This window comes from Conger conger, chromosome 13 (assembly GCF_963514075.1).
Source record: "Conger conger chromosome 13, fConCon1.1, whole genome shotgun sequence".
In the NCBI taxonomy this organism is placed as follows: Eukaryota; Metazoa; Chordata; class Actinopteri; order Anguilliformes; family Congridae; genus Conger; species Conger conger.
This window is the reverse complement of record NC_083772.1, coordinates 14,702,665-14,715,933: the sequence shown is the minus strand read 5'-3', so window position 1 is coordinate 14,715,933 and position 13,269 is coordinate 14,702,665. Positions and strand designations below refer to the sequence as shown.

Here is a 13,269-nt window from a genome sequence, read left to right as displayed (position 1 = left end):
GTCCAAATGCCAGCTGGCCCGTTCCCAGGCCCTGGAGACCAGAGGCCGCAGAGATGCGCCCGCTGTCTTCGTCCCAGAATGCACTGCAGAGGGAACCTTCCTGCAGGTACCGACTGCACTCCCCCCAAGCTGCCGTGGGGTCACCATAGGAACAGTGAAAGTTTAACAAGCATCAAGTCTGTTTCCTGAAAATACCGAGGGCATAAGACTAAAGGCACAAGAAGAGATGTCTCATCATCCCTGAGTGTATGGCTGAAGGGATTCGATACTCCTCACAAAATTCATGAGCCCCATGAGTTATTGAAGCATAACAGCCTTGTGTACATGATTTATTTATTTATGGCACGACTGTGGTGTTTAACAGGTAGGTTTATTAGTGTTTACGCAGGTCGATACTGTGTAATTTTTTAGTCGTATCTGCGTTTTTAATCAACCCCGCAGGGCGGCGGCCACTCTGAATTGCTGCATTATAAAACGCTTTTTGATGATGTTTGTCTATGTTTATTTTATATCCTGGCCAAGGTAACAAGCAGATTTCCCTGCTGGGGTTATTAAAGCGTTATATGACCTAATATAACCTTTAAAAAAGCACAAACAACAAAAACTTAGCAATGGCGGGGCATCAGGGAGTTCCCCTACAGTCCTTACTGAGAAATATGGAGGCCTGAGCGGCCTGGTCCCCATCTCTATCCCAGGTGTGCCCCTCTTCCCCTCAGGTGCAGCATCACAGTCAGACTGTTCTCTCAGGTGTAGTGTCACACTCAGACTGTTCTCTCAGGAGTAGTGTCACAGTCAGACTGTTCTCTCAGGTGTAGTGTCACACTCAGACTGTTCTCTCAGGTGCAGTGTCACAGTCAGACTGTTCTCTCAGGTGTAGTGTCACACTCAGACTGTTATCTCAGGAGTAGTGTCACAGTCAGACTGTTCTCTCAGGTGTAGTGTCACACTCAGACTGTTCCCTCAGGTACAGTGTCACAGTCAGACTGTTCTCTCAGGAGTAGTGTCACAGTCAGACTGTTCTCTCAGGTGCAGTGTCACAGTCAGACTGTTATCTCTGGTGTAGTGTCACAGTCAGACTGTTCTATCAGGTACAGTATCACAGACTGTTCTCACAGGTGTAGTGTCACAGTCAGACTGTTCCCTCAGGTGCAGTGTCACAGTCAGACTGTTCCCTCAGGTGCAGTGTCACAGTCAGACGGGGTACTGCTGGTGCTCCACCACCGATGGAAAGCCAGTCAGCGGGACCTCCGTTCTGCACCAGAAACCCAACTGCACAGGTAAGCCCCCGCCATGCCCATCCCACCCAGAGATACCTGGGCAAGACTGAAAAGCCAGGAGGGAGGATGGGCCGGCCAGAGGAGGATGGGCTCCCCCCTTGAGTCTGGTTCCTCTCAAGATTTCCTCCTATCTGCCATCGGGGAGTTTTTCCTTGCCACTGTCTCCCTAGGTTTGCTCTTGTGGGGGTTTAGGCTAGGGTTTCCTGTGAAGCATATTTGTATTGTGATAATTGTTTATGAAATGCCCTATACAAATTCATTTTTTGATGGTTTGATTTGATTTGATTTGATTTAGTTTGTTTGCTACTGACTGTCTGCCTGTATGCCTTCCTCTCAGATAATATTGTTGTTGTGAAAAGTCGGTGAAACGTTCACGTGAAAACCTGCCTACATTTGTTCGAAAAGTGAAAATTCTCTAGCTCACTAGGACACTAGGATACTAGCCTGGCTGTATCCAGGTAAAACTAAAGCTATATTGGGGTTCACCTATTCTGTTTAGTTCTAAACGTATGTCAACATTGACAGTTTTCCACCCCCCTAGGTGTCTAGATTCTGGTTTTTATTCATTCGGCTAGCTGCATGTTTGTCTTTCTGTCAGCAGTTATATGTTTGAAATGGGCTATCCTCCTCATTTTACACTTTTCATCATGAGAGATCTTGATCTTTGGCCAGGTCAGTACAGGAAGTCGCCAGTGGAAGGGGATATGCATCCAGCTGTAGCAGGCTTATTGCAGTTAGTGTTAATGATTGATCGCTACCGGGAGCTTTACACAGAAAGTCATATAAGCAAGCAAGCATTGATTTTTATTGCACTTCACATAATTGTTTTGCCAGCCTGTACATGGGTGGTTTATTTCAGATAAGTGTCATTGAAGGAACAACAAACATTCTGGACTGATTTTTTTTAAGTACGTGCAAGCTATATATTATTATTACGGTTATGGCTATAATCGTGGTGATGATTATGACTGCTGTTTTTCTTTCAGTTGATATGTCTTACACAAATGAGTAAAATTATTTTGAAAATGAATTAAACTGACATTTCCTGACATCCGTCCTCTTTGGTGATGTATATTTTCTTATGACACAAAGGCCAGTTCTCTGAACCTCAGCTGGAGGCCAATGTGGAGTCTGCTCACAGAGGTAAGATTCAACGGTTATGGTAACTGTTATGACTTTAAGTGCTTTTGAAGCTCTGGTTTAGACCACAGGATCGCAGAACTCCATTGCAACTGGATTGGCTGTTCCAGTTATTATCCTGCTAGGAATGTATGTTCCAGTTCTGGCGGGTCAGTTATGCTGTGCAATAAATTCAAAGTTGCAATTGGCCTTGGTGGCTGTGTGACCAAGTGTTCAAAGATCTGTGATGTCCTTACAGATAAACACAAATGTGCAAATACACAATGCACACACACACACACACACACACACACACACACACACACACACACACACACAGCTATCAGTTGTCTTGTCTGTGCTGGAGTAGATAGCACTAACCTGAGTAACAGTGGCTCTCAAAATGTTCCTGTCTTTGAATGCAGAGGAGGGGGGCAGAATGACCCCCACCACTGAGCCTGCTGCTGCCCCGCCCCTCCACACAGCAGGTGAGAGAGTCTCCCCCAGGAACCCTACCCAAAACCCCCCACAATGGGGCACCTTACCTGAGAAACCTATTAACATGCATTTCACGTCATTCTTACTTCCGTACAGAAATCACCGCCCCTCCCTTCTGGGTGACCATACTGATGAACTCTGAACCCAAAGGGAACCGCTCTACCAAGCAGTCCACAGGTGACCTGGGCTTACACGTGATCCTCCTCAGGACAACCTCCTAGGCCCAAATCAGTTAGGCCTCAATGCCAAACACTCAGCCGAGACAGCTATCCTCTCTGTAGCAGAAGATCTACAGAACAGCATCCCTGGCTTCTGTCCTGACCTACTAGGTGTCTCTGTTGCACTTGATACATTTGACTATCTGCTCCTATAGCGGCTGTGAAAGAAATAGGTAAAAGACAATGCGTACAAAGGGTCATCTTCATACTTTTCTGACTGCCCTTATTAGGCGATCTGGAATCCATCTAAGTGTACCAAAGCATTACCACCAGAGTTCTCCAGGGATCCATTCTTGGCCCCCTACTGTTTGCACAATCTCTTGGCTCAGCAATGTCCTCCCATGGCTTCTCCTACCATTGCTGTTTTGATGAGACACAGATGTTGCTTTCCTTTCCACCCACAGAAAAAACATACTGCCTCAAGCATCAAAGCTGGTCTTAATTATATTTTGGGTTGGGCAATCAGTCGACATCTGTAACTAAGTCTTGCCAATACTGAGGTGCTCTACCTACCAGCTGTTCACCAGTGTTGTATTCAAGTCACTTAACTGTAAGTCCAAGTCAGGTCTGAAGTCTCTAGTTCCCACATCCAAGTCTAGATGAACCTCATGTCTCCAGTACTCAAATCTGGGACCAGTCCAAGTTCAACAATCACCAGTCCAAGTGCCACATTAATGCCCTGAAATGACTGACAGAAAAATAACGTTTACAGCTATTACAAAATTGAGTATAGAGACAGAGACATTGAAACCCCTTTTTTATTTATTTATTTTTATTTAGGCAGCATGATATAGATGATATAGGACAGCCTGTAGCGTAGTGGTTAAGGTAAATGACTGGGACCCGCAAGGTCGCTGGTTCGATCCCAGGTGGAGCCACAATAAGATCCGCACAGCTGGGCCCTTGAGCAAGGCCCTTAACCCTGCAATTGCTCCAGGGGAGGATTGTCTCCTGCTTAGTCTAATCAACTGTACATTGCTCTGGATAAGAGTGTCTGCCAAATGCCAATAATGTAATGTAATGTGATGTTATGAATAGCCCATTATACGGTAACTACTATGTAAAAAAAATGTAGGTCTAAGACTAAGTCAAAGTCAGGAGACCTCCAAGTATGAGTCAAGTGCCCAGTGCTTTAACACTTAGGGTGATGTTATCCTGGGGAATATTAGGCCCCTTAGTAATGCATCATATCGAGCTGGTTCCTCAAACATGAAAGTGATGCCAGTTTACTCTAACGGCCTGCACAGTTCAGATCTCAGCCCAATAGAGCACCTTTGGGATGAGGTGGAATAGTAGGATCGCAGCGTGAATGTGTGGCTGAGACATCTGTGGAAACTATGTGATTCTATCATGTCAGCATGGGCCAAAATCCCAAAGGAATGTTTTCAGTGCCTTGTTGAATCGATGCCGCGAAAAAATCTGATTGTTCCGGATGCAAACGGGGGTCCTACCTAGTACTTAATGAAGTGGCCACTGTGTGTGTTTATGGCTAATGCCATGACTGTAATGATTTGGTACTGGCACCATCATTGCCAAGGACTTGTCATTTAACCAACTTCACAGTGTTTTTAAATGTAATAGTAATGCATCTGTCTGTATATTGGCTAGTGAGCATGTGCATAATACCCTGTCTGGCATATGAGGACTCTTGTAATTGCTTCGTAGGACCATTGCACTGTTGTTCAAGCAGCAGGGGGCCACCCAGCTCCAACATGACATGAACATATGCATAGCTTGACTTTCTGTTTGCAAGAGCAATAACAGGTCAAGTAGTCTGCTTGATGATAATGAGGGTTTTTCAAAGATCGGTGGCTTTTTGTATGACAGCCAACCTCGTTCATTAGTTAGTCCCAGAGAGTGCCTTAAGTGCTCATTAAGTTGTGAAATATTAGGTTTGACCCGGGTGTAATTGTGAAGGTAATGAATCCACAGCTCAGCCAAGTAGTGGTGGAACTTGATTCGACCCCAGGCCTGGTGTTCGGGTAGTTCTCTCTCTCTCTGGGTTTGTTCTGACGCTCTGTGTGTGTGTGTGGGTATGTGTGTGTGTGTGTGTGCGTGCGCAGACACTCCCCTGGACTGTGAGCGGGAGCGGGCGGCGCTGTTGGCAGAAGTGCGCCCCATCTGGCAGGAGGACCGTTTTGTTCCAGACTGCAGTGCTGAAGGGCAGTACAGCCCGGTGCAGTGCCACAGAGCCACAGGCTACTGCTGGTGTGTGAGGACTGACACAGGACGCCCCCTACCAGGGACCTCCACTAGGTAGCACACCTGGGCCTGGCCCACCTCACACACCCACACACCTACATACACACACACATACACACACACACACACCCACACACCTACATACACACACACACACACACATACACACACACACATCCATACACACATGCACATACATACACACACATCTGTACACACATGCGCACACACACACACATCCATACACGCATGCACACACACCCACACACACACACACACACACACACACATGCACTCACACAGACACACATGCACACACAAACATACATCTTTTGACATATCAGCGCTTTGGATAAAGGCGCTATATAAATGCCAACCATTTACCATTTACCATTTACACCTGCAGACTCACACATTTATGCACACACACACCCACATGCACACACATGCACATATATACACACACATACATCCATTCACACATGCACACATACACACATCCATATACACATGCGCACACACGCACACACACATGACTCACATGTATATCACACACATACACACACACACACACACACCTGGTGATTGAAGTGTCATAATAGAAAGTAATGATTTGGGCCAGAGAGGAAAGTTTAATAACAGCTCATGATTAGTGCTAATGGAAGTGTGATGGCGCTGTGAAAAACTGTGTCCAGGAACAGGCTTCCAGACTGCAGGACAGACAGACCGCTGGATAGCCTGCCAGACAGGGGCTACACAGGCCGAGCTCTGCCTGGTGAGACCCCCCCTTTCGCTGTGTGAACTACCTGGGTCAAATATATCTTTGTTTTGGATTAAAATATATTTCTGTGCTTGACCTATATTTAATTAATTAAGAGGACCAGATGGTGGGGTTTGTCCTTTTTGAGAGTATTTCATAGGTTTCTATATACCAGACAAGCTCAGTAAAGCATAGAAAAATATTTTAACCCAAACAATTCACATATTAGACCCAGGTCTGGCCACTGTCCAACTGAGTGCTGAACCTTTCCTTCTCCAATTTTGTTAATCTCTCTCTCTATCCCCTGTCCTCTTGCTGTCTTTCTCTGCCAAAAGCCAAAGCGCCATGCCCAATACAGTAGCACACAGTAATGGAATGCATCATACAGGAGACAATAAAAGTCGAAGAGTAATTTACAATAACATGTTTTTTTTCATATATTGTGAAGTGTAGTGCTGTGTGAAAGCAGCGTGATTTCCCTGGGTGCCAGTCTTTTCCTGTGTCAGCCTCCCACCACTGCCAGGTTTAGCCCGTAAAAATCTCACTCTAACGACCTTCACATTGTGCTCTCTGTCTAGGGTCTGGTAGCACTTAAGTTTACTCTACGCTTTTGCATGTGTCTGCTCCAGTGAGTGATGCATGTTTGTTGGTTGCTCTGTTACAATTTGGTTTTCTCTCGGTGTATGTGTTAGGATGGCGCTGTTTAGTGTTAGTGCAGGAAGTGTGCAGGGCGCATCCTCAGGCTGGTTAGTGTTAGTGCAGGGCGTGTGCAGGGAGCACCGTCAGGCTGTTTAGTGTTAGTGCAGGGCTTGTGCAGGGTGTATCCTCAGGCTGGTTAGTGTTAGTGCAGGGCGTGTGCAGGGTGTATCCTCAGGCTGGTTAGTGTTAGTGCAGGGCGTGTGCAGGGTGTATCCTCAGGCTGGTTAGTGTTAGTGCAGGGCGTGTGCAGGGTGTATCCTCAGGCTGGTTAGTGTTAGTGCAGGGTGTTTGCAGGGAACACCGTCAGGCTGTTTAGTGTTAGTGCAGGGCGTGTGCAGGGAGGCTTTTCAGACTCTTTAGTGATAGTGCTGGACTAACAGCTTAACACTGCTCTTTTTGTGATAAATTCACAGCCTCGTGGTTATAAACGATAGGGCCACAAATGGATCCAGAATTTAAAGCACCCAAACAGTTGGATGTCAGTTAATAATGGCCATATTCCCCAACTCTCATTATCACCATCTCTCTCTGTTTCTCTCGTTTTAAAATTCTAATTAGCTTTAATTGACTCAGCATATTTATAGTTCCCAGAAAGAGAGCACCTACCGTACCACCGCCGGTGCCAGCTGTCTTGCCGCCAGCGGTTAGCAGCATTTCAGCGGTCCGTTAGCAGCAGGACCGATCGATTGCCAGCTCTTCCGCGCTCTTCTCACAGCTGATCTCTATCTGCCCCGCCTCACCTCAGCCCTCTGCCAGCAGAGCGCTGCTACGCTGGCAGGCACACCGCTGTGCAGATGGCATGCTATTAACAGGCAGAGACAGGCAGGGGGGCAGGCAGGGGACAGGCAGGCAGAGACAGGCAGGGGACAGGCAGGGGATAGGCAGGCAGAGACAGGCAGGGGATAGGCAGGGGATAGGCAGGGGACAGGCAGGGGATAGGCAGGGGACAGGCAGGCAGAGACAGGCAGGGACAGGCAGGGGATAGGCAGGGGATAGGCAGGCAGAGACAGGCAGGGGCAGGCAGGGGACATGCAGGGGGACAGGCAGGGGCAGACAGGGGGATAGGCAGGGGATAGGCAGGGGCAGACAGGGGGATAGGCAGGGGATAGGCAGGGGCAGACAGGGGCAGGCAGGGGACATGCAGGGGGACAGGCAGGGGACAGGCCCCGTCCACTCCCCGGCTGTGTAATGTTGCCAGGATAAAGGAGAGAACAGCTGAAGTATGTGATTATTTCTGTGTCACTCTCTCCCCCTCATGTTGTGGCGAGTGAAAGTACAGTGCATACAGTGCTGCCCTCTCTCCCGAGGGGAGTATCTGCCTCTCTGTCTGTGACAAGGGCCCGAATATTGGGACAGATCCCAATTTAAATGCAGCTCTGTCTCTGCCCCATGATACAGGCAGAGTCAGACCCTGGTGTAAAATCCAGCTAAGACCAGCTTAAAATGACCAGCTACCTGCTGTTTCGAAACATAGCTCGAGCTGGTCAAACCATGTTGAGTGTGGAGCTGGTCTGAACTGGTCAACCAGCTACCAGCAATTTCAAAACCTAGCATGAGCTGATCAAACCATGTAGAGTATGGAGCTGGTCTGAACTGGTCAACCAGCTACCAGCTGTTTAAAGTTTTTTTTCAGCCTGTCCTGTGTCCAGACAGCCATGTTAGCCCTGTTCTATGGCCGGATTGCGAGTCAATCTCTCTCCCCTTCTCTTCCTGTTGTCAGGATCTCTTTCTACCTTTTGTCTCTGACGCTGAATACTAATCTACCATGTTTTTTTTAACGATTTCTCTGTTGGGTGCAATAGCAATTAAGTCTGTTTTGTGTTTTTGTTCCTCTGTTACAAAGTTCCGGCGTTCCGGGTAGGAATTTTAATTTACCACTTGGGTTACTTTTACTGAAGCACTGCTGGCTGAAATCCACGGTTGAGGAGCAGGTCTGACATGAATACGTAACCATTTAGACTAAATACAGATAATACAGTCTGCGGATAGGTATTTATTGCTTCAGTGACAGCCTCAGCTATGTTCTCTCTTTTCTCCAGGTTGTCCTGGTGCTCGTAAGAAGGAGTTTCTGCAGAGTTTGGCTCAAGCACTCCAGCTATGGGTCTCTGACCCTGGAGGAGTAACCGGTCCTCACCGGTCAGTACCCCCCCCACCCCCCACCCCACCCCCAAACCTGCCCCCACCCCCATCAGGGCAGATGCACTCACTGACTGTCTCAATATCACTCTCAAATTTAATGCTGACCTTCATCCTCTATCTCTGTCTTTTGATTCAAATTTAATACTGACATTTGTTCTCTATCTGTCTCTATATGACCTTCATTCAAGATTAAAGAGTACTGCATGCCTTATTCCTGGAAAAATCTTTATGTCTCTCTCAAGGAAACTGAACTTCAGGGAACTGTTCTGTACGGTGTATCTCAATCAGTGGAAAAAGCTGCATTGCCACTTCTACATTAGTGGACTGTGACATGCTACGAATGTGCTCAGCTCACAGTGGATGGTGTGTGTGCGTGTTTGAGCGCATGTATGCGTGTGTGAAATTCTAAGAAGGTAACCTATCATTGATTGCGTTCCTCTCAATCTCTCCAAAACATGACTGCCCGCCGTCAGTGGTCAATTACGTTGCATTGTGTGGGTGGGTTAACAAAATTGCAATTTGATCTCAGCAGAAAGCAATATACTCTGCAAATGCCTTGGTAAAAACCCATTTGATCTGCGCTGCTGGCTGCTCATGCATATAAATTGTTCCTCGTTTCGCGGGTGTGGGCGCCATACAGAGCGAGCCCCTCGGTAGGTACTTACCGTCCGGGGCCTGACGGCTGGAGGGCGTGTGATACGGATGTGTTCATTTGGTCTGACAGCAGGCTCCTGTTTGACCTTCCAGATGTGTGCTGGGCTGCCTTCCCATGTCCAGCATCCTGCATCCAGCTCGCCTCCTCTAGAATCACCTGATAAATGTGGTCTAGTTCTTCTTCTTCTTCTTGTCTGTCTTCATCTTTGTCTGCGTCTGCATCTTCGTCTTTAATAAAACATTGGCATGTTACAAAAAAAAAACCTAGACGGACCAGTACAAACATAAATGTGTTGTCTTTCGTTCAAACCTAACTCAAACCTGGATAAAGGTTTGGCTGAATGGCTTAAAAACTACTACAGCATCTTCGTTAATGTGTTCATGTATGTACATAAATGTACAGACGGTGTATAAGCATAAGCATATGAATGAATGTATAACATATTATACATTATGCAAAACTGAGGCAGAATGAGCATGACATTGCCGGTGCCTCGGGGAAAATAGGATTGTGTTGTTCCCATTTTGTGCATTATCATCAGTCAAAAGCGTTCTCCCAGGAGGCTGTGTGTTGTTGATATAGCTTGTAATGCTTCCAGCCCTTTGTGTAAGATTTACCCATCAGCGTAAGTGGAGGTACAGATACCGTGATTCCAGTATCTCAGGACATGTCCATCTGAGCATGAAAGTTGTTAGTATTTTATTTGCATATGAAGACGCGCTGGAGCTAGTGACAGGTTTAATCAGATGTGTTTTATAGCCGTAATTAGAGGTGCTGGAAGGCTGATTTGTTCTCTCTCTCGTTCTGGGTGAGGCCTCCTTTTTTGGGAGGGAGGGCCAGAGGCTTTGGTGTCAGAGCCTGTGTTACCAGACTGTGCTAGCGGCTTTGTGTGATATCAAGCCTGTGTTACCAGACTGTGCTAGCAGCTTTGTGTGATATCAAGCCTGTTGCCTGACTGTGCTAGCGGCTTTGTGTGATATCAAGCCTGTTATCTGACTGTGCTAGCGGCTTTGTGTGATATCAAGCCTGTTATCTGACTGTGCTAGCGGCTTTGTGTGATATCAAGCCTGTTGCCTGACTGTGCTAGCGGCTTTGTGTGATATCAAGCCTGTTGCCTGACTGTGCTAGCGGCTTTGTGTGTTATCAGTCTGTGTTATCAGTCTTTGTTGTCAGACTTTTTTTTTTTATCGGAAGTGCCGCCACAACAATTTAGTCAGTCAGTTTGTTAGTTCATGATCCCCAACCTCGCAACCTCCCAACCACACTGAACCCTCACTGAACACATAAGACTGTACAGAACACATAACGCATAAACAAATTATTCAAAGTAACTAGAATGCAAGGTTTCCTTCGAGACTCTCAGCCGGTTGAAGCAGGCCCTGGTCCTGTGTGTTTCAGGATGGAGGATTTACCCCCGGCGGGGTCAGAGTGGCCTTCCCCGGGCGTCTCCTCTGAGCGCGATGCGTGGGTCTCCGGCGGACCAGAGGGGGCGCTGCGCTGGCACTTCCTGCGCCTGGACGCCGACGGTGACGGGGCGCTGAGCGACCGCGAGGCCCGACCGCTCCGTCACTTCCTGCGCGGCCGGCTCCGCCCCCGCCGGTGCGCCAAGAGGTTCACCCGCTACTGCGACCGCAACCGCGACCGCGGCCTGAGCCTGGAGGAGCTCATGGCCTGCCTGGGACCGTGAGGTGAGCCACGGTCAAACCCGGGCCTGCGCCGCCATGCTGACCGCTAACGTTCAGAGTTCTGTTTATCACGTTCACTGTAGCTGCGGTCACTTAACGTTCAGACACCGGTTCTGTTTAACACGTTCACTGTAGCTGCGGTCACTTAACGTTCAGACACCGGTTCTGTTTAACACGTTCACTGTAGCTGTGGTCACTTAACGTTCAGACACCGGTTCTGTTTAACACGTTCACTGTAGCTGTGGTCACTTAACGTTCAGACACCGGTTCTGTTTAACACGGTCACTGTAGCTGTGGTCACTTAACGTTCAGACACCGGTTCTGTTTAACACGCGTTCACTGCGTCTGCAGGCACTTATCATAAAGCCCAGTGACAAAATGTAAACACGGCACCCTGCGCGTTCGCTTCTCAGGAGCAGTCATAAACCTGTTTCCCCGATGCCAGTCAGGTTTCCAGCCAAACTGAACGCTTATTGTTCGGAGAGCTGTGAGGCCGCTCTGTGCTCGATTTAGTCGATGCCCCTCCGTGAAGGAAAATGGCGGAGGACGGCGTGATGGATGGATGGAGAGGAGATGGCTGTAGAAGCAGAGGGGAGTTACGGGGGAGTGTGAATAAATGATGGAGGCTAACGCAGGAGTGAAGGATGATGGGACAGTGTGTGAGTGCCTGAGGCAAAGGGCAGGGTGCTGATGTGGTGGGGGGGGGGGCAGCTGTGTGTGTGGAGGCCACAGGGGGACCATGTACTGTAAGAATCGGGCTATGCAGGGTACCAGGGGCGACATGGCTCAGGCAGTAAGAGCAGGGTTGCCGGTTCGATCCCCCGCCCGGGCTGTGTCGAAGTGTCCCTGAGCAAGACACCCAACCCCCAAATGCTCCTGACGAGCTGGTCAGTGCCTTGCATGGCAGCCAATCGCCGTTGGTTTGTGAGCGTGTGTATGAATGGGTGAATGAGAAGCATCAATTGTACAGCGCCTTGGATAAAGGCGCTATATAAATGCCAACCATTTACCATTTACCATTTTTTACGCGATCTGTCGGTGTCGGCTTGAAAGCGTATTTGAACCACAACTCCTTAGTTCTCACCTACTCATTGCCAGGGGAGCAAACACTGAATAAAATAAGGAGCTGAAATGTAGCCTCGAGCACAGCGGTCTGCCCTGTGGGAAAAGGTGCGGAGGCATTGACAGGATGTGTGTGTTTTAGCAGAGTAACGGAGGAGATGTGTCCTCACCCAGGTACCTACAGAGCTCTCAGGTAGGCTCCCAAGGGCTCAACACACTTTACCAAATCCAGATGTGTCCACTTTGTGTGTGTGTGTGTGTGTAGTGTGTGTAGTGTGTGATCATGTGTATATGTAATGTGTGTGTGTGTGTGATGTGTGTGTAGTGTGTGTGTGTGTGTGTGTGATGTGTGTGTGTGTACTGTGTGTAATGTGTGTAATGTGTGTGAGTATGTGTGTGTAGTGTGTGTGTGTATATGTGTGTATGTGTGTGTAATGTCTGTAGTGTGTGTAGTGTGTGTGTACTGTGTGTAGTGTGTGTACTGCGTGTGTGTACTGTGTGTAGTGTGTATGAGCATGCACACTCTTTCTCTTCCAGTCACGCTCTCCAGTGAGAGAGCAGAAGAGAGGCTCTTTTCATTCTGGAGGGTGGCTGGCACTCAGAGGAGACTGTTGACTTTGGCCCTGTGTCAGATGAATTAAAATATTGGCGTGTGTTTATGTACATAATAAAACCAAAATAAACCCAAAGTGAAATGACCACCCCTGCCGCCTGTATTTTTTATTTTTGAACCGATTTCTCAGTCTCTCTGACTCAAGCAGGGTGACAGCCAGGGCGATCCTGGAGAGAGGAGCAGGAGGAGAGAGAGAGCAGGTGAGACATGCAGTAATGAAGCAGACCAAACATCAACACATGCACATATACACCCCCATACCTTCACACACACTCACACACACACACACATATACACCCCCATACCTGCACACACACTCACACACACACACACATATACACC

At 48.0% G+C, this 13,269-nt stretch overlaps 1 protein-coding gene across 2 annotated transcripts in view; it reads left to right on the top strand.

The window, feature by feature from the left end:
* The window catches only part of LOC133108633 (SPARC-related modular calcium-binding protein 1-like), a 13,157-nt gene extending 240 nt beyond the window's left edge, over nucleotides 1-12,917 (top strand). For both annotated transcript variants that reach the window (XM_061218252.1, XM_061218251.1), the window contains 10 exons: nucleotides 1-106; nucleotides 1,178-1,277; nucleotides 2,370-2,420; nucleotides 2,822-2,884; nucleotides 2,991-3,071; nucleotides 5,176-5,368; nucleotides 6,010-6,089; nucleotides 8,813-8,909; nucleotides 10,966-11,255; nucleotides 12,852-12,917. The exon at nucleotides 1-106 is cut by the window's left edge. In XM_061218252.1, coding sequence (XP_061074236.1) covers nucleotides 1-106; nucleotides 1,178-1,277; nucleotides 2,370-2,420; nucleotides 2,822-2,884; nucleotides 2,991-3,071; nucleotides 5,176-5,368; nucleotides 6,010-6,089; nucleotides 8,813-8,909; nucleotides 10,966-11,254 — 1,060 coding nt within the window. In that variant the 3' untranslated portion in view covers nucleotide 11,255; nucleotides 12,852-12,917. The remainder of the gene's footprint in view (nucleotides 107-1,177; nucleotides 1,278-2,369; nucleotides 2,421-2,821; nucleotides 2,885-2,990; nucleotides 3,072-5,175; nucleotides 5,369-6,009; nucleotides 6,090-8,812; nucleotides 8,910-10,965; nucleotides 11,256-12,851) is intronic.
* Nucleotides 12,918-13,269: the final 352 nt, after the last annotated feature.